At 43.5% G+C, this 20,464-nt stretch overlaps 2 protein-coding genes across 2 annotated transcripts in view; one reads left to right on the top strand and one right to left on the bottom strand.

Annotated features, from left to right (window-relative positions):
* DOCK2 (dedicator of cytokinesis 2) overlaps positions 1-20,464 on the bottom strand; it is a 407,119-nt gene that overhangs the window by 173,879 nt on the left and 212,776 nt on the right. The window lies entirely within an intron of this gene.
* Positions 1-20,464, top strand: part of INSYN2B (inhibitory synaptic factor family member 2B) — a 114,370-nt gene that overhangs the window by 80,985 nt on the left and 12,921 nt on the right. Inside the window, exons 2-3 of the mRNA XM_046000059.1 lie at positions 11,639-13,865; positions 14,937-15,011. Of these exons, the coding sequence (XP_045856015.1) occupies positions 12,520-13,865; positions 14,937-15,011 (1,421 nt within the window). The 5' untranslated portion in view covers positions 11,639-12,519. The remainder of the gene's footprint in view (positions 1-11,638; positions 13,866-14,936; positions 15,012-20,464) is intronic.

Here is a 20,464-nt window from a genome sequence, read left to right on the forward strand (position 1 = left end):
TCACCACTGGCCCCAGTAACAGTGGTTTCTGGCTCCTTATTTGTCTGTCTGTATGCTCTGGGTACTCCCTCCAATCCTGTGCCGCTGTCCAGCAACACAGTACTGGGATACAGAAGGATAGCCCCAAGCATTGGCCCAGCTGGGATCATGGAGGGTGGCCAGGCTCTGGCTTGAGACCACATCATTTGTATAAAGGTCCATGTCCAGGCAAGACAAGGGTGAGGTGGGACAATCAGGGAACAATGCATAGGCTGGAAAACAGGAGAAAAGGGAGATAGGAAGCCAAGAAGTCTGCTGGCTGATCCTTACTATACCTAATGTGTCCCAGATACTTAATTCCATAAGCCAGTTATTCTTCTCATTCTGAAAGAAGGAAACAGAGTTCACAGAGATTAGGTGACTTCTTCTAGGTCATTCAGCAGGGTAGGTATAAACATGGGAATAACTCTGTGTGGGAAAATGTCTCACTAAAGAAGTATAAGTATTCCATTCCAGAATACGGAATGTTACCCGTAATCCTAGAGGCTGTGGTTAGAGTTGAGAATATGGAGCAAGGGCCAGACCCACAGTGGCTGGGGTCTGAGGGATGTGAGGTGCACTGGGGGACTCGAAGAGGGCGATGCTCCTCTCAGCACAAGAGGAGGCTGCTTCTGTCCAGGTTAGGCCCTGTGGGAGGGACTTGGTTGAGTACAAATGTCAAAGAGTGACATCTCAAAGAGAGCCCTCAGGAAAGGGGTGCATTACTCAGTTCAATGCCTTTCTCCATTTTCCACCCTGGAGGGTGACCAGGGGCCAGGGAGCTGGGCTGGGTGTAGGCTGGACTGCTGCCAGAAGATAATGCCTGGCTCTCTGTGCATATGTCCTTGCTGTTGCAAGAAGAAAAGGAGGGAAGGAAAGCGTAATGAAAGGAAGAGAAAGAAAGAAGAAAGATGGAGGAAGAGAGAAGATATTGAAATATGAGCTTTTCTGCTTTTGTGATTTGCCCAGTATCAGTGTGTCATAGGAAGTCCTTACTCTTAGGCAAATGCCATGGCCCCATCAAGTGAAAGGCAATGAAATGTGTCCTCACAGGCCTGTGATTTGCATGGGAGGCAGACAGGGCTTCACAACTACTCCAGCAGAAAGCATATGGGAAGGCCAGAAAGGGACACTGGCTTTAGCAATAATCTGAGGTCCCTATAACAGAGGACCAGGAAGGAGTCAGAAGGAAATGGACAACAAAAAGCCATAGAGAGCTTCTTAGTCCCTTGAAAAACCAATCTCACAAAGAACAACAATAAAATGGAAGAGACATTTGATAGCATTTTCCCCTTAAAGTTCATTTTTATTAATTCCATCCTTAATGCTACTTGAGATTTGCCACAGCCCGCAGCAGAGACTTTCAGGTCTTGGAATTTTGTGCTATCTCTGTGTGACCTGGGGCCCAATGCATAGTCATAGTCATGGTAAGAACAAGAACAGTGGTGGCCATTGCTTATTGAGCACCTACTATGTGCCACACATGATATTAGCTGGACACACCATTTGCTCACCTCATAAATAGAGGGTGGGCTCTATAATAGCTTTGAAGTCCTCTGCTTCTGCACCTACTGGCTGCCACTGAGCTCTCAGTTCATCTGTGATTAGATCAGACCATAAACTTTCCCCCCTTCCCTTCTCCTTTTTAAAATTCTGCAGTGTAGGCAGGGATCCAGAAGTGGAAAAGCCTTCATTACAGTTGCCTGCCAATGCTTTGCAGTACCACAGTGAATGGAACACTGCAGAGTCCAGGGCTTGACAATTATCCTTAGTGGGTGTGTGGTGTATGTGTATATATTAGAGGTGGGGTCCCTGGCAAGCCCAGGCTATAGGCTGCTTCTGCTGGCCCTCACTCAAGGCAGTTCTGGTTGTCACTCAATTTCTTTCAGGCACCCGGGAACTCCCTGATCTAATAAAAGTTTGAGGTCTTTGGGTACTGCCAGACCACACTCATCTTGGTCAAATCTTTCCTTCTACAGTTTCCTCATCTGCAAAATGGAAGTGATAATGCCTGGTCTTGGCAGAACTTATTGTGAGGCTAAAATTGGCTGGTAAATCTGAAAACACTGTGAAAACATTTGCATTGCTACTAAAGAGTGTGGAAAGTTCACTGGATCCATTCTTATTTTAGTGTAAGTACAAGCATTTTAATCAACCAAATATGCTGGATGGGTTTACACAGGAACATAAATCTTATTGGAATGGGAAGACTTTTCCAATTTATTCATAACAGCTGTAGACAACATGCAGGATGAAATTGCCAAATGTAATCTCAGACTAAGTAAGAGGGTAACAGAGTTCCCAGGTGCCACAGAACCAAAGAAAGTGCTACTAATGGGGAAGGAGTTTCTTGCCTTCCACTGCCACTGGATCATCGCCCCCCCCCCCCCACTACTGAAATAGGAAGTATCAAAGTCTCAACATTGAAAAAGAATCTAGAAGTGACCTGAGTCAACTATACCCTACGAATGAATCTGTTTATAGGAATGCAAATCAATGGTCTCTTTGTTGGCTTTTCTGGCTTGGAGCTGATAAAGGAGGTGAGGCATAATCACTCAACCCTGAACCCAACCCCCATTCCCACTGACATATAGAGTTATTCCTCTAATGATAAGTCCAAAAGGGTCCAGATTCTCCCATATGTCTGAGCAGGCAGTTTTCCCAGTGTCTGGTCCCAGGAAGAATAAGTCAAATTCTTCAAAGTCAACAGAGTATAACCTGAAAAGTGGTAGAAAATGTCCCCAGTGATAGAGAAATAGAAATGCAGGGAGAGATATCAGAAAAATGTTCTGGAAATGCTGAGTAAAACATGGAGATTGTTCTTTCCTCTATGAGAAAAACCTGGACAAACTGTCCAGTACCTGCATCTAATTATAGTAAAATTTCACCCTAGAGAAAGCAAGCTGGACATGATCTTTCAGAAGTAACAGCAGAAGCACCCAGTGTTTCTAGCCAGGGGGATATATGGCCAAGGAACTATCACCACAAGGGCAGATATCCTAAGCTTTGTAGGAGAAGTAATTCCAAGAGATGCTGAGTTCCCATCCTTGACAGTGAACAGCCATAGGAATGAGTCGCTGACCCACACGTGCTCACCAAAGAGGCAGGAGAGAAGAAAGCAAAAGAAGGGGCTGATGGGGAAGAAAAGAAAGGGAGAAGGGACAAGAATGAGGAGGAAAAGTGTGATATAGAAGACAAGAGAGGTGGCAGGGCAAAGAGAGTTGGGGGAGGAGATGAGGAGAGAAATCAGGAGAGAGGGGAGGAGTAAACAGAAGAGGAGAAGGAGGAAAGACAGAAGAAGGGATTAAAGGAGTGAGGAGAAAGAACAGAGGAGAAGATTTCTGCTGGATTTGTAACATTTTTCTCTCTGAAGCTAAGTGTGGGTTCACATTGTTTGTTTTGTTCACTATACTCTCCTCTATGCTGTTTTGCATGCCTGAATCATTTAAAATTTTCTAGAAAACAAAGTAGAGGAAGAAAGAGACTAAGAATGAAGAGAAGGTAAAAGGAGATGGCAATACTATCTTCTCTGCTTTCTTTGACAAATGGAATCAGAGGGTTGGAGAGGTACAAAATAATAGCATTAGTGGCTTCTCCATCCATGTGAGAGGTCTTTGGGATCATAACACTGGTTTTGTCCACTACGCCTGATTCCAAACAAGGCACCAGAATCTTAACTAGATGGAAGCTATGGTCCCTCTACCATTCTCACTGCTGCACTGGAAGATCAGAGCCTCCAGATTTGGTACCCAATTCCATTTCTCCTTCAACTCAGTGTGTCATCTAAACAATTCAACTCAGGTTCCCTGAGCTCTTGCTCTGTGCCAGAAGCCGTGCTGGGGACTAGGATGCAAACCAGTGACCCTTTTCTTCCTGAAGAGTTTTTGGGTAGAGGAGAACTGCTCTAAGCACTAGTTTTCCCATCTGTAGAATGAGGGGGTTTGCTTCAGTCATTTTCAACATGGGCTTTCTTGAGCCCTAGGATTCCAGGGTGTGACTCAGAATGAATGGAGGAGTACTGCAACCCTCTTCTCTAGAATAGCTTTATTCTGTATCAGATATCGGGATTGGGCTTAAGTTGGATTTAGAAATATGATTTCACTGCTAAAGAAGATCTGAAAACCATTGAATTAAATGGTCCTTAAGGTCTAAAGTTTTAAAGTTCTCTGTTCTATTTGTAAGGTTGAATGATTCCTTGAAGTCTCTAATGATAAGAATTCATTTGTTCATTCATTCAGCAAATGCTTATTGAGGTTCTCCATAAATGCAAACAATGACACAATCAACAAATACATAAAGAAGCTAATAAAATAGGGTACTGGCCACAGAGGACACAGAGGATGGAGAAGAGATTATGGAGGGCATCCTGGAGAGGACACTCTTGGAGCTGAGACATCATCAGTTAGAGACCCACTTTGAAAAGATCTGGGAGAAGGGTAGTCCAGACAAAATAAATAGCCAGTGCAAAGGCTAGATGAGGAAAATGAATCCTACATGTCCAGGACTGGGGGATCCGGGTCATAGAAGGCAACGGTGAAAGTGGTATGACATGAGATAGAGTCAGGATGGTAGTCAAGGCCAGGTGATGCAGGTTCTTGCAGATTTTATAAAGAGTTTAAACCTTCCTCTAAATTCAGTAAGATATCTTTGGGGAGTTTCAAAAAGGGCTCTGATGTGATCTGATTAAATTTCATAAAGATCACTCTGGCTGCTGTGTGGTGGATGGATGGTAAAGGGGGCAAAACGGAGACATCTCTTTGGTGGTGCAGATGATAGATAATGGAGACGCAGGTATAAATAGCAGAAATTGTGAGAAAAGGTTAAACATGGCACACTGAGAAAGGAGAAAAAGGTTTCATGATCACTACACTCTAAATATATGAGTTTTGATCTTAACCTTGCTTTTTGGTGTCTAATTCTTCCCCCAAGTACACCTATGCTTAGTAATTCCAGAAAGCAAAAAGATAGCCAATTCCCTTTGGCTTCTTGACCATTTGGGGAAAGTGTAGACTCAGACAGACCCCCAAAATTTACCAGCTCTCTTTTCCTTACTGAGAAGCCTGCTGGGGTATTTTTCAATTGGAAGGACAAACAAAGGTATGGACTACAAACATTAACTCTTTACTCTCAAATGGATAAGCAGTAATACTTGCCAACAGATCTGACCAAGCAGTTAACTGAATTTAAATGGAAGGGAATCGAAACTTGAATGCGAAGAACCACAAGATCCAGTGGTGAGTGATCAGTAATTATTTCTTAAGTGTCTCCCCAAAAATGTTGGCCTCATACTTTGCAGAATATAAAAGGACTATGAGACTTATTACTTCCTTTTAAGAAGGTACCCTTCAGCTGGAGGAAAATAACCAACACATAAAATAGATATCTGGCTGGCCAAGTGGAGTGGGGGCAGATGGAGGTCGGGGGTCTCCACTATTGCCCCAAGCTGGCATCAGGGGAATTTGGTTCTAGTTCCCTCTGTGACTTAGGACAAACCATCTAACTCTTCTGGAACTGATTCCTCTTCCTTAAAACATGGGTAATGATTCCAACCTTCCTAATGGGGATTATGTGGGATTTGAAAACGTTTTGTACGTGGTAAAGTGTGGTATAAACAGTAAGGGTTATTATTACTGACTCTAAGTATATAAGGTGAAAGGAGATGGCAACATGTCAGCAGCTAGAGCCTTTTCTGAAAAACAAAAATCTAATCAAGCACCTCCTGCTCAAAAACCACCCATATTCCCTGTTGCCTAAAGCAGGGGTTGGAAAACTATGTCCCGCCCATCAGGCCAATTCTGTTCCATCTTCAGTCTTATAAATGAAGTTTTACTGGAATACAGTTATAGCCTTTGAGGGCATATTGTCTGCGACAGCTTTCCTGCCATAATGGCTGGTGAGCAGTTGCAACAGAGACTGTATGGCCAGGAAAGCTGAAAACATTTACTATCTGACCCTTTAGAGAGAGGGGGGGAAAAAAAGACAACAACAACAAAAAAAACATGCTGACTCCTAGCCTAGAGGATAAAGTCTAACCCTGTTTAAAATGTAAAGTCCCTTGGTACTTGAAGCAGGATTTGAAAATATAAAAGGAATCAAGTATCTTCCTCCAAGTCATCCCCAACTCTGTACACCATTTTTGTAGCATTTCCAAGGGACTCATTCCACATGAGGCAACATAATCAGGGATCTCCTTAGTACTAAATGGGGATCGAGTGTTACTTTTTTTTTTTTTTTTGTAATCTCTACAATGTTTATCATAGTCCCCGGGTCATAACATGTCCTCAGTAAAATATAACCAAATTCAATCTGAGTCATAAATAGAGCAAATAAGTACCCTAAAGGGCAGACAGAGAACTACTCATGATACATCATTGATAACATATCATTAAAAGGGAAAGTAATATGTAAGTGAATTAATTAATTTGCTCCTAATTAATTAGTTGTACAAATACTTATTCCAGGACAACAGCTATTCCATGCCATAGAACCTAAGGTAAACTAGGTAATATGGGATAATATTCATTGCTTTGACAGGAAGGAAACACCTGTTCTGTGTCAAGCTGGAGATAAGGAAGAGGGTTCAAAGTGGACTCTGACTACCTTCTGATCTCAGGGAGCCTGCAGTTGGGTTGGGGAAGCTGAAGGCCAGCTCATAGTCACTACACAGGGAGACGAGTGCAATGCCAAAGTGGTACAGAAAGCATGGAGGTGGCAGGGAGATGAATAGGATTCCTGGGAATATTATTATTGCACATTTCCTCCCATATATTCACCTTCAGTTTACTCTCCCAAGGAAAAATAAGTGAGCCAAGGCCCACTCACATGTATCCCATGGTCTCGAGTTGGGACCTATCTGAAGAGCTAATATTGACTATGCTGACCGTTTTATATAGATATTCTCATTTAATCCTCACAACAACTCTGTGTGGTTTTACAAAGGCCAAGTCACTTGTTCCAGGCTAACAGTTAGAAAATGGAAGATTCTAGCTCAAGTCTATCATCAGCTAAAGCCTAGCTTTTTTTTTTTTCTTTACCCTTTATTGTAGAGCCTAATTACATGGCAGAGAAGAGGACTGGGAGTCTATTCCAGAGTAAGTCTAAAGTTTCTGATTTACAGAGATAGTACTAAATCTCTCTGTGCCTACTAAATGGGCACTTATTTCGCGAGGACTACCCAAAGGCATGGCTGGAACATAAACAGTGTGCGTTCAGTACGTAAATAGTCAAGGGAGGAGAGACTAAAGTGTTGCAAAGATCAGCAATAACTCCTAGCTCTGGGTGTGCACCAGACTACTGAAACGATCTCTGGGGAGTGATTCTGGACTCCAGACAAGACATTAATTAAGCCCTAACCACTGAGGGCTAGGAAACTCCCTATCAATTAATGGCCACTGGGAGCCTGTAAGACCTGAGGCCTACAGAGGGTCATTCCCTTTAGCCAGGTGTACTCTCTGGGACATATCTGTGCAAAGGTCAGGATGGGTCCTGGGGGCAGAAAAATTGGATACATAACTCTTCACTTTTTAAAAGTGGAAATTTTTGTATTTGCTAAGCTTCCTAGGTTATGTCTAGGACACAGTAGTTTCTACTTTGACTTAATTATTCAAATTGTCACTTTCAACTTTTCATTCCAAATGTAACATTAACCAATCGACCTATGGAAAAATGGCCAATCTTAAATAAATTTCATAATGAGAATAGTCAGATACAATTCTTCCCCAATTTGGCAGTAATGAAAAAAATCACCCGAAATTTACCAAACACAGCGACAAAGAGACTCTGGTAAAAAGACCTTCTCATGTAGTAATGGTGGGGTATATGGCACAAGAACTTACTGGAAGGAAGAGTGGTAATATCAGTAAGATATAAAATCTACGGGTACTTTGACCCTCTAATTCTTGTTCTAGGAATTTATTCCAAGGAAATAATTCCAAGGTTCACATACTTTTAAAATGTTATTTACAGCATTAATAAAATCAACTACTTTGAAACAACCTAAATATTAAATATTTATAAAAAATACTATTAAATACTATTCAAATAGGTCATGGTTAACCAACCAGATAACCAGACAGCAGAGTCCTATTAGCCTACCTACAAGAATGATGCGAATCTACATGCAATAACATGGAACTTTCTCCATGTTGTTCAGTAAAACAAACAAACAAACAAAAAGGCTTCTATAAACCTGCATGTGTATGTAAGAGGCAAGCAATGAATGTTGCAGATGTTACCAGCAAGTTGCCTAGAATGAACTTCACCAAATTGGTGGTACAGAGTGGCTCTTTCTGGGTGGTAAGATTTCAGGTGCTTTTTTTTCTTCCTTTTTTTAATTATCTACATTATTTGAGTTTTTACACAATGACTATGTAATATCCTTGAAAATGGAAAACGAATGGTTTTTAAAGATCAAGTGCAAACATCTCAAGGGTATATAAATTTTCTGGAGAAAAGGCAGGGCTAAACCAGAATAATGGCAGACTTTCAGAAGAAAAATGTGGAGGGATTTTGAAACTGTCTGACAGCCTTACACAAGAAGCTTCATCCTTCCCCAGTCCTGGAGGAGTCAGGAAAGGCCAGATGGTTAGGAGCCCGTGCTCCAGGGTCAGTCCTTAGGTTCGAATATTAGCGCTGCCATTTACTAGGAGAGTGATGGGGCAAATTACTTCACCTCTTGTGCCTCAGTGTCCTCATTTATAAAATAATAGCAGATAAAAGCAGATAGCACCTGCTTCTAGGATTGTGGTAAGGGTTAAGGACTAAATGAAAGACACCTACACAATGTCTGGCACATCACCAATGTTCAGTAAACATTAGCTGTTATGAAAACCAGCTTCATACAGTTGTAGCCTAAGTGAGTTATGTTATCCAGAATGAAGTGCTAATATTCATCCAGAATGAATAGTTAGGGAGAGTAAGGAAGTAGTGGATAATTAGACAAAGAAATCCACAAAAGTAGATATCAAAATATCTAGGCTCTGCAGCACAAACATTTAGTGTATGAGCTGTGTGGTTTCAGACAGGTGACTTAACCTGACAAGTCTTAACTGCTCATTCTGCAGAATGGGGATCATATACAGAAGGCCATTTTAAGGAATAAATGTCAGTAACACAGTGCATGGTTATAATAAGTTTTAAATACATATTTGGAACCATTAATAATGATAATTATTATCTACTATGAGATTCAGTAGTAAGCTCCCTGTCACTACAAGTAACCAGGTAGGCTTACTTACTGCATGAAGAGGATGCAGAGAGGACTTAGTCAAATGATGAAGGGACAGACAACTGGGTTTTTCCAGACCTAAAAATTCTGCAGTCTTTGTAAAACATAAAACTGATTGTGAATGTGGAGTTACTCAGGACCGTCCTGCAGAGTGGTGTGGGAGCCCATCACTGGCAGGGCTATCTCCCCAGAGAGCTATGGGGTGCTGCTGCAGTTCTCAGAAGCCAACCCCACTCTTCAGAGAAGTGAGGCAAGTGTGAGATGGTTGCCCCAAACTCTGTCCACTCTGTCCCAAGAGTGGTTCTGCCTGCTCTGAAAAAGCTGTGGAGAGTTGTTCTGGCACCCAAAACAAGGAAGTCTGGATGCAGATGAGGATGACAATGTTCAGAGCAATAAGGAACCCCTACTGACCACTTACTGCATGCTGATCTTTGCACTGAGAGATTTGCATAAATGTCTCACTGACTTCTCCCATTAGACCCGTGCATCTGTGAGTATCTATGCTATGAGCATCATCTGAATTTTACAGATTTAAAAAAAAGAAATGAGGCTCAGAGAGGATAAGTATTACCCCCAAGCCCTTCAGCCAGGAAGGGACGAGGGCTTTAACTCAGGTCTCAGGTACATTCAGAATGTGAGGAGTAATTGTTAGGCCTCCTGACAACTTGATAACTCATTAGCATTACAGATGGGTCCTATTCCCTTTCAGACCTGCCACTCAACTGCCCCAGCCTCACAGGCTCAGTTGGTCTTTCTCAAGGTATCTGGGAGCCCAGAAAGCCAAAACTGCCATGGGCATTATCTAATAATTCCTGGTTGGAATTATCTCCAGCTGATTATCTCCAAGATAATCCCAGTACTTCACTTTTATTTTCCTTTAAAATCCTTTAGTCAACCCAGGTGTCATTCACACTTGCCTAGTCCGGTGCTGTGGGATCCACTGGACTTCTAGAAATCAGGTTTTCTTTACCATGGCAAGTACAGGGGACAGTCCCCTGTACCTCTCCAGACCTGCGCACATCTTCAAACTCTGTTCTCAAATCCCTGTATAACCTGCCTCACAATGCAGGCAGATCCCAAGGGGACAAATTCAAACATCGTGGGGAAGAACGCAGGCTTTGGAATCACAGGCTTCCAGGTTCACATCTTGGCTCCTTCATGGAGTACTTGCCCTCCCTGAACCTCAGCTTCCTCATCAGTCCAATAAGGATTCGACATTCACAGCTATGTTATAAGGATTAGTGCGATAATGCAATGTTGGAAAGGGTCGGGGGTGCTCACTTAGGGGGCACATATACTAAAATTGGAAAGGCAATGGGGTGTAGAGGTTAAGAGCATAGACTATAAGTTCAGACACTAGCTCTATCATTAGCTGTGTGTCCTTGGGCAAGTTACTTAACCTTTCTGGGCCTCAGCTTCAGCTGTAAAATGAGGATAATGATAGTATCCAACTCTCTAGGGTAGGGAATGAATGAGTTATGACTTGGAAAGTGCCTAGAACAGCACCTGGCATGCTAGTGAGCACTTCTAAACTGTGAACTGTTATGATTAATGCATGTAAAGGCCTCAGTATGGTAAAAATAAGTGTTCAATAAATGGTAACTGTTTTAGCTACAAGGTACATCTTCCGTGGATAATTTTATGCATCTTCATCTCCTGGAAAGCAATTGAAAAGTGAAGACATTAGGGGAAAATCTTGTTCTTAGGTAAATGCTGCAGCCAAAGCAGAGGTAACTCACTGCCCTGTTGTGCTGCCAGGACACCGTAGGACCCCTGCACCACACCCAGCCCTCCTTGGCTTCCAAGGGATCTGCCTTTTATTCAGCCATCCACTTTCTCAACAGATGCTCACTATACACCCCAAGTGAGCCTCAAAGCAGGCTGGAAATACCCAAGCAGTTTAAAAAAAAAAAAAAAAGCCTCCAGCCCCGTTCCTACTAAGTCTACAGGTTAGTGGGGAAGCTATACACTAAATAAATGCAGACGCAGATGATTCTTTCAAGACGGCGCAGTTTGTGTTATGAAGGATGTGCAGAGAAGGTACAGGAGGGGTCCTGCTGTGGTCTAGCACTGAAGGTGTGTATGAGGGAAGAGTCCTTTGGAAAGGTTCCCTGAGGAAGTGGCATATAAGCTGGGACTTCAAAGATGAATAAAAGTTTGCTGGGTGATACCTGGGAGTGGGAAGAGGAAACAGTCCAAGCAGACAGGCATTTTGTTTCAAGGTCTTGTGGCCACAATGTGGCTGGTTCACTAGGGGAACAGAAAGAGGGGCATTTCAGCTGACTTACTCCTAGAACAGCCACCCTAATGGACTTGGTCAAGGTGCTGGTATTTGGAGAGAAACCCAGGTCTGAACTATGTTCTCAGTTGCAACACTTCTCTCTTCCCTTCCAGATGCTTCCCACTTGCTGGCAGGACTGCCAGGCTTCCGACTCCTGCCGTGAGGCCAAGTGAGCTCAGTTCTTACTCAGATTTCCAGAGGCTGTGGACGGGGTTCACATTGCCTACATGTGAGCTTCAGCCAAGACACTCCGACAGGGATTCTGCCCTCTGAATGCCTTCGGATGCCTCAGTCCTATCCTGGTCACAGCCCACTGGGTTTTGTGACGAACAGGGAAACAACATGAAAGAAAGCAATGGCCCCAAAGGAGGAACTTGTGATTGACACAGATGGGGATGTTCCCTTAGGGGCATCATGTATCATCAAAGACTCCAGCCCCCAAGTCATTGATTTCCCCACCAGGTTACATGCTACAGAAAGTAGATGTGCTTGAGTTTCCTACAGTTTTACAGTGGAAATTGATGCTTTGGGAAAGAAAGCCGTATGCTCTGGACATAGCAGGTTTCTTTTGGAATTCACACACTGGGAGTCTGGCGCTATCCCCTAAATGGTACTTTTGTTGTCTTTTTGTTCAAGACAGCAAGCTTCTTCCAGGATCAGAACTGTCTGCCAGCCTCTCTGGATAAACAGCCCACCAGCTCTCTTGGTAGATGAGATGTTTAATGATTAGCCTAACTCATTGTTTATCTAAGTGGCAATTATCACCGTGATGAAATAGTATTTTAACTGCAGGGGAAGCATTACGGATAGCTCCCAAGGAGAATCTACTCGCTGGGAATGGCCCACAGAGCTTCCTGTACACAGAGGAGAGGACCACTTCATCCTGGCTGGCAGATCTCTGAGTCTGAGATGGTATCATCAGATGCTGCTCCAAAGACCTAAGGAAATGTGCCCCAGAGAAGTGTATGGTCCCAATCCTTCTAACTGAGGCTCAATGGCCCAGCAAAATATGAAAGTGCGGCCTGTGCTTCTAAAGCGTAACAGCCTAGAGTCAGTGGAGTTTGTGAAACAACCTCATCATCGCAGGAGCAAATCTCAGCAGGTACGGTTCAAGGAAGATGGGGCCAGTAAGACTCCACCTGGCCTAGCTGAGGTGAATGTGCAAGCTTCTGAGGACCTAGCTGTGATGGGCAAGACTCAGGCCTCCAGGCACCATCACCTCCCCACCTACTCACTCTCCTTCCCCAGGCCCCAGAAGGCAGGGGGCTTTCAGAACATTGCAATCCAAACCTCCCCCAGTCTCAGGAAGCATTTCCCAGTTTTCAAAAGGAAGAGACTCACAGCCAGCAAGTCCCTGGTAGAAATGCCAACAGCCTCCCAAAGTGCCATCCAGGTCAACGGCAACCTCTCCGAACAGGACATTGTATCCTCGGACCTTGCCTACTTAAGATTGGCTCAGCATCTTGAGGATGGGCCTCGAAGAGTCAAAGTGTCCCACCCATTTCCTCCTAGAATGTCCAAGGTGCAAAGCAATGGGCCTATTAGTGTATGCTTGGAAGCAGGAACTTGGAAGTTCTCGGAGAAAGCAACTGCTGCCATTCAGGTCCCAGATGACATTGACCACAGTCCTACCTGGGCAGCTAGAAAGTCCACTTTCAGTCCGGACAGGTCAGGTGACCTGAGCAACTCCGTACATCCTTTGGTGGACGTGTGTCCCGGTGATGGGAGAACAGCGCCACTCTCAGATTCAGAAAGATCCCCTCCCTGCTTGAATGCCACCAGCGATGCCAACCACATGCCAGGCACAGGGAAACTTAAACCTGAATTGCTTTTGCCCAAAGACAACGCCGAGGACAAAGACCTTGGCCCACTGTCATCTCGGTCAAAGGAAACGTGTATTCCGTCACCTCCACGGACTCACAGCTCCCCCTCACCAGGCTCTCGCAGCCAGCCCGCCCATTCGGGAGGGGCTTCAGACTGCTCTTCCTCGAGTAACAATCACCAGGATCTGCTGTCACTCAAAACTAACGGCGTGTCAATTTCTGCCCCCACGTGTCAGGAGCAGACGACAAAGAACCCCACCCAGTCAGACACCATGGAGTTTCAGAATTGTTCGGGGAGCAATCACCTCCCATCTCCTCCTCCAAGAAGGGAGACCAAACTTCAGAGGGACAGAGAGACGGGTGGGATTAATCCAATTCACCTGGCACAGGGGGAGCTCTGTGACCTCCAAGGCCGGCTGCAGTCTGTGGAGGAATCGCTGCACTCCAACCAGGAGAAGATTAAAGTCCTTCTGAATGTAATTCAGGACTTGGAGAAAGCTCGAGCTCTCACAGAAGGGTAAGGTGAAGGTGTTTCTGTTGAAAACTACTGGGTTACGTAGTTTGCCAGGACAGGGGCAGAGGGAGCACTGGTTTCTGTTAATATAATGCCTCCAAAGTCTTTGAGGTTCTGTGGTTTCATTCATTTCTAGGCTTTGGTGGATTTCCATTGCTATTTGTTTTGGTGTCCAGATATCAAGAGACCGGAGAAAGGGTGGCAGTGAAACAATGGGATCAAAAAGTATTTTTATAAAGCGGGGGTGGGGGGGGCAGATAGTAAATGACAGCAGAGATGAGAGCACACAGCTACTTTCCCCATTCCATCCTTCCAGCAAGTTGCTGTATTTGCATGGGATTTTAGTTATCCGTGTGCTTGTTACAAAGAACTTGAGGTTACCGTTGACTTTCCCCCTCCACTGACCACGTTGATGGATTTGGCCAGTCCATTCCTGATCCACTAAATAGGAACTGAAATGAGATCACAATTCTTCAAAGAGAAAAAGTTACAAAATACTTTTCTGGGTGACTCAGCACCAGTCTGGGGAGGGGAAGGCAGTGGTTTGCTTAGGTGTGGAATGCTTGTCCTTTGAAAAAGTGCCCCCCCAAAGCCTGGGAAGAAGGAATGAGTAAAGCTAATCAACAAAAGGGCAGGAGAAGGAAGAAGTTATTAAGTGGTATTTGCTGATATGAATCAGACCCAACATTGCCTTATAAGAAAGAAGCACTGTGGTGTTAGGGAGAAATGCACTGAACAAAACAGTCCGGGGTTTTAATAATCTCCCTTCTATTTGCAAGGTCCCTCATTTTCCCTCGCTATTGGTGGGGGTAAAAGTAACTGACTCATCTCACCGACTTATTGTCAGCATGAAGAAAACCTTAGATATAAAAGTGCTTAAACATTTATAATGCCCTCTAGAAAAGTGAGGTCCTATTATCATGGGTTTCTTGTTTCTTTATTTGTTATGCAACTCTAGAGCATTGCTACTGATAAGAGGGGTAATGCTATGCTGTAGGAAACCAGTAGCTAGAATGTGTGCATCCCATGGGACTTTTGTCCATGGACTCATCCAGCAAATGCTCTCTCTTGCAGGCGCAACTTTTATCGAACTGGTCAAGATCTCAACAATTGCAGTACCTGCCAGAACACGGCGTGCATCATATACAGGTACCTGGCCAAAACCAAGGCCTCTGCTGTGGAGCACAGAAGCTGTGGGGGCCACAAAGCACCCTCGTAAACTCTCTTAGACACAGAAAGCCAAGTGAGAGGCAAAAACAGGAGGCCTTTGAATACCTGAAACCTAAAAATTAAAGCAAGGTGTTTAACTATGAAATGTTAACATCTGGTTCTGAGGCAGACATTGCTTTCTTTCTGCACGAGAAGGTCTGTGAGCAAATCCCATTGAACGCCCTACCCTTACTGCACACTGAGTGTCGGCATGGTGCTAAGCTCTGCATGGTGTCTGCATCTCATTTCACAGTTATGCCTTGTGAGGCAGGTGTCAGTGTCCTCAGGGATGCTAAGCCATGTGACCTAGTTTTGCTTTAAACATTTTCAGTGAGCCAGAGAGGTCAGACTCAGGACTCAAATCCAGATCTTTCTGATCCCAAGCCTTGGAACCTCAATCCACCACACTGCCTCTTCCTCAACGGTGGCTCTCACATGCCAAGCATGTCCTGTGTGTCAAGAACTTTGCTAAGCACTTTGGGTTCATTACTAAGTACATCATTTCCTTCTAGCGGGAAGGGGGTGGGTGTATGGTTGCTACAGTAAAGTAGATTTGTATAAGTGGTAGATGAGAAAAATCACGTAGTGTTAAGTGTGCTAAACGTGAAGTCAAAATCCCCAAGATTGATGCCCGTTCAACTGCCTTGGGCTCAGTTGCCTCATCTGTGGAGTGGGGACAATTATCCTTATTATGAGTGGCCATGAAGAGCAAATTAGCTCAGTTTTGTGAATGCCTTTTATAACGGCAAGCCTCTGTACAAATCCAAGGGCTTATTACTGTTATTACTAGAAAGATCGATGCCCCCTTAGCTGGCAGTCTACTTTCGGTAGCGTGGTAGAAAAGTGGTCAAAAGCAGACATTTCAGGTGATGGCATCTAATTTTGTCTGTCTAAAATATACAGTTGAGTTTTCTCTATTACTTTTCTATCTTGGAGAAGAAAGGCAGTGAGAGCCTAAGCAAATTGAAGCCCGATTGTATTGTCTGTGTCTTCTTTTTAAAATCTCTCTTTCTGTCTGGTGGAATCCTGGGATTTCATCCTAACAAGGGATTGGGAGGTAAAGAGATGTTGGAAACAGAAGTTGGGAGGCCTCTATACTTAGGGCCTAGGACCTTGAGCGTTTTCTCAGTGAAATGTCAATTCCTTATGCTTGGGAGTCACAGGACCATGTCTTTTCATCAAATAACACAAGTTTCAAGACCACTCACAGGAAATGCCCTTTATCTTAGTGTAAAATATCCCCTCAAAAAAGGGAACCCTGGAAAAGTTTTCTGGTATGCGAATGTAAATAGGCAGTCTTATCAATTGTTTACCTTTTTACTCTATTTTTTGTATCTCCTATGTTAAGTAAATTTCCTAATCACTATGAGGACAAAAAGTATTGAATGTCTAGACATTTAGGGAGGACAAAAACTATTCATCATAAACAAGAAGAATGATTTTTAATGAACCTCCATTTAAATTTTGAATAATTTGTTTTTTTCAGCATGGAATGCTATATTTTCTACCATCTTAGGATGACTTTTTATTTAGCTCTGTAAGTGAAAAGGAGAAGTAGTTATTTCCCAATCTACTGTGAGTGTCATGGCCTGGTCTTGAGCAAATCATTTCTGGCCTCTGAGTTTCCTCATGTGAAAAATAAGGGCTTTTAATTAGATGGTCCCTATGGTCCCTTTCAGTCCTGACATTCTGATGTTTTATGCTGAATTCAAAGTGGCAATATTTGGCTAAACTATGACCTTCCAACAAGTCTGAGAATGTCTGCATTTTTCTAGTATGTACTTCAAACATCCCAAGCAAACATTCTAAATTAAGTTACACCCCTTCACAGGTTAGCAGACCTTCACACACACACACACACACACACACACACACACACACACACACATATCACTTCCTAGTTTTCCAAGAACAGCCACTGTATGCCTCCGTCCCTTATTACCATTCAAAGCCAGACTGCTCTCCCAGACAGTATCTACAACCTTGTATCTAAGCCATTGCAAAGGAACGGACAATTAATTTGATGAAAGCAAAGAGATCAGAACAACATCCCTGTCAGAGTAACAGTGGGAAGGTGAGAGTTGTCATTTCTTTTTTAACATTTCAAATGACTTCAAACCTTGTGTTGTGTTCTGGAAAGTCAGATCTTACAAACTGATGAATAAGCGATGTGAAATACTCATCCTCAGGCCTTGTTAAGCTTCAGTCTCTCTCCCTGATGATGGATGGGCCCAGTCCCCATCACTGTACATAAAGCACATGGGCGCCTGATAGTTGCCTGCTGGGTCTTCTTCTGTGGAGATGTTGCTGTTAAGTTAGCAACACATAAGGTTTTCCAAATGGTCTCATTAGCCAAAGGCTATGGCCATGCTACTTGCCTCCATCAAGACATGTGAGGTCACTGGTTCTATCCAATTCATTTTCCCTGCTCCAAGAAGAACCCTCTGGGTGCCCTGACCCATGCCTCCTTGGCTTTCTTCTTATCATGGATCATTCTGGCAGATTCTACCTCACCGAGGAGAAGAGCACTAATACAAATGCCTACAGATTCCAGGCATAGCTCTTAGGGGATCTCAGGGACTTCCTTACAACAGGGAGGATGGGCTCCTTGGAATTGTGACTACAGAAGGTACCAAGGGAAGAGTGTGGGAATCAACTCTATACTTTAAGCTGGTTCCAGGCTGTTTTAGTCCCCAGTCATTCTCACCTTTCTTTAGTGTTAATCCTAGGACAAGTTACTCAGGATTGGCTGAATGCCACCTGTGGTACTAACATTAAGTAACATTAAATTACATGATGAGAAGGTTGTCCTTTTTTCCAAATTTATTTCAATTCCTCTGATTATCTAACAGGGGAAATCTGATTTGGTACTAGGGTATCTTCAAAGCCTTTCTAATGCTTGCTTATTACACTTCTTTGCCAAGAGAAAGCGGCTCTCAGGTTCACAGCCATAGACAAGCAGTAGTATCTAATCAGAGGGTAACTGTTTTAAATTTTTTACTGAAGTTTTAACTTTGAAAACTAGTCCATCTATATATTCATTGTAGGTGATGCAGATCTTCACTTTCAAAAGTGGTATTACTTGTTTTGGATAAGTGTTCAGGTTTAAAAGTGAATTGATTTAGAGAGAGAAGAAAAGTAAATAAATGTGCAGATGGTGTGGGGAGTTTCACAAAGACCTGGAAGGTGGTGAATGAACCATGAAGCTTGGAAAAAGCTATCCTAAGGAATAAGCTCTCTTTCCTCTTCTCAAGGCCCTGGGGTCCCTCCATGCCACATCCCTCCTCCATCCCTCACCTCTTCTCTGCTTTTCCAGCACTTTGTCTTCACTCTAAAATAAATAAATAAATAATCACAGAGTCTCTTTGGAGGTCTTTGGCTACACAAATCATGCATTTATTTTCTGGACATAAATCCCAGAAAAAATTATGCTTGGTCTAAGTTGTAAAATGCCTCAGATGTTGTAGGGAAAAGAAAAGAAGTCTTTCTCATAATCCTATCTAAGTGTGTTGCTTAGGAGATGCAAAGAGGAAGCTGCAAAGTTACCATCTGAAAGAGGTGAAGGGAGAGGTTGACCATGGAAGGTTTGAAAGATTCTAGGGAGGAGAGAGCAGCAAAAGCGCTGCTGTGTGTTGGGGGCGGTTTGGGAGGGGTGGGTAGATCTATCTGAACAGCTCTCTCCTGCCAGCTCTTCTCAGCCTTAGCCTCTTTTCATGGTTCCCATTACACTCATGGATTTTAAATTTATTTCTGTGATACCACCCTCCCCTACCTTTTTCATGAGATTGTTCTCTCTGTTTACCTATAAATATTTCCATACAGATATCTCAAAGCCACCTCAAATTCACCATTTATCAAAACACACGCTGTATTTTCTTCCTATTATTTCTGATGTTCTCAACACCGTTAACCATGACGTCATAAACCTTAGTTCCACTGCCTCTCTCTTCCCCTTCGTAGCATACATCAAAGTGGCTACTAATCCTACTCGCTAAATCCATGCCCTAAGCTTCATCACCTCTGCCTCTGGTCAGTCAAGGCCCTCATCGTTTGTCACTAGAACACGGCCTTATCTTTCTGCCATAGGTCCCTTTCGCCCCATCCCAGGGAACCCTCCACACAGATTGCTAAATTACCTGCAAAGTAAAATCTTAACATGTCACTCTCCTGCTAAACAACTTTATCCTAGTTTCTGTGGCTGCATTTAGCTAATTTTTCAGGGTCCTTTGAATGTGCTACTAACCTTCTTACCTGCTGGGTCTCCTATTTCTCCTCAGCCACAGGAACTCTGGCTAGTTTCAAATACTGTGTGTTCTGTCATGTCGGGTTCCTTTGCATTAGCTCCCTCATTTCCTGGAATGCCTTTTCTGCTCTGCCTTGTCTGGAAATTTCCTCTTGCAGCTTAAAAGCCCATTCCTCTAGATAACTTTACTTCCTGTGGGGGAACCCCATGGCATGCATGTTCTTCTGCTATACCGTTCATGCTATTGCATTGTAATGTAATGTTGATGAGTTTCTTTCCTTCAGCCAATGGCTAATATCTCGAAGTGGTGGGCAGTGTCTGGTACATAGTTGGTGCTCGGTAGATATTTGTCAAAAAAGGAAATGGCTACATTGCCTGGGGCAAGGGTTGGAGACAGTGATTTAGATTGCCCAAAAGTACAACCATTGTTACCATCTGTGTGTGCCACTACTCTTGGGTGGGCAAGAGGAGGGTCTTAATTAATCAAATGTTCTTATTGGGGAAGAAAGGCAGCAGATCCTCAGCAGATGTTTTTGAACTGAATCAAACAACAACTGAATGGAGTACAGAGAATGTCAATTTTCAAATACCTGGAATGCTACATATTCTCCATAAGATGGTCCTTAGATGACTCAGAGAGCCTGCTGCAATTTCACAGGACATCGAGATCTCGCTCATCATGGCCATGCAACATTATTGCCCAGTACTTCTATACCGACTATGGTTAGAAAGGCAAAGATTGGTCTGTGGCAAACCACAAACTCCCTCCATGCTTAAATAAATATCTCCCTTCTATTGTATCCGAACTGCCCCAGTGATCTCTTTGGGAGAAGGGCTTAAAACATTAAATCTGTAGTCTCTCTTGGTAAAATATCAAAACCCAGAGTAGAATAACGGCCCTGTAAGATGTCCCTATTCTAATTCCTGGACATGTGAATATGTTACCTTACCCGGCAGAAGGGATTTTGCAGAGGTGGTTATGGATCTTGGGATGGAATGAATGTCCTGGATTGTCCAGGTGGGCACAATTTAATCATACAGATCCCTACAAAGGGAAGAGGGAGTCAGGAGATGCAGAGTCAGAGAAGGAGATATGACAACAGAAGCAGAGGTTCGAGAGAGGAAATCACAAGCAAAAAATGTGGGCAGC

The sequence above is a fragment of the Meles meles genome, chromosome 3 (genome assembly GCF_922984935.1).
Source record: "Meles meles chromosome 3, mMelMel3.1 paternal haplotype, whole genome shotgun sequence".
Lineage (NCBI taxonomy): Eukaryota > Metazoa > Chordata > Mammalia > Carnivora > Mustelidae > Meles > Meles meles.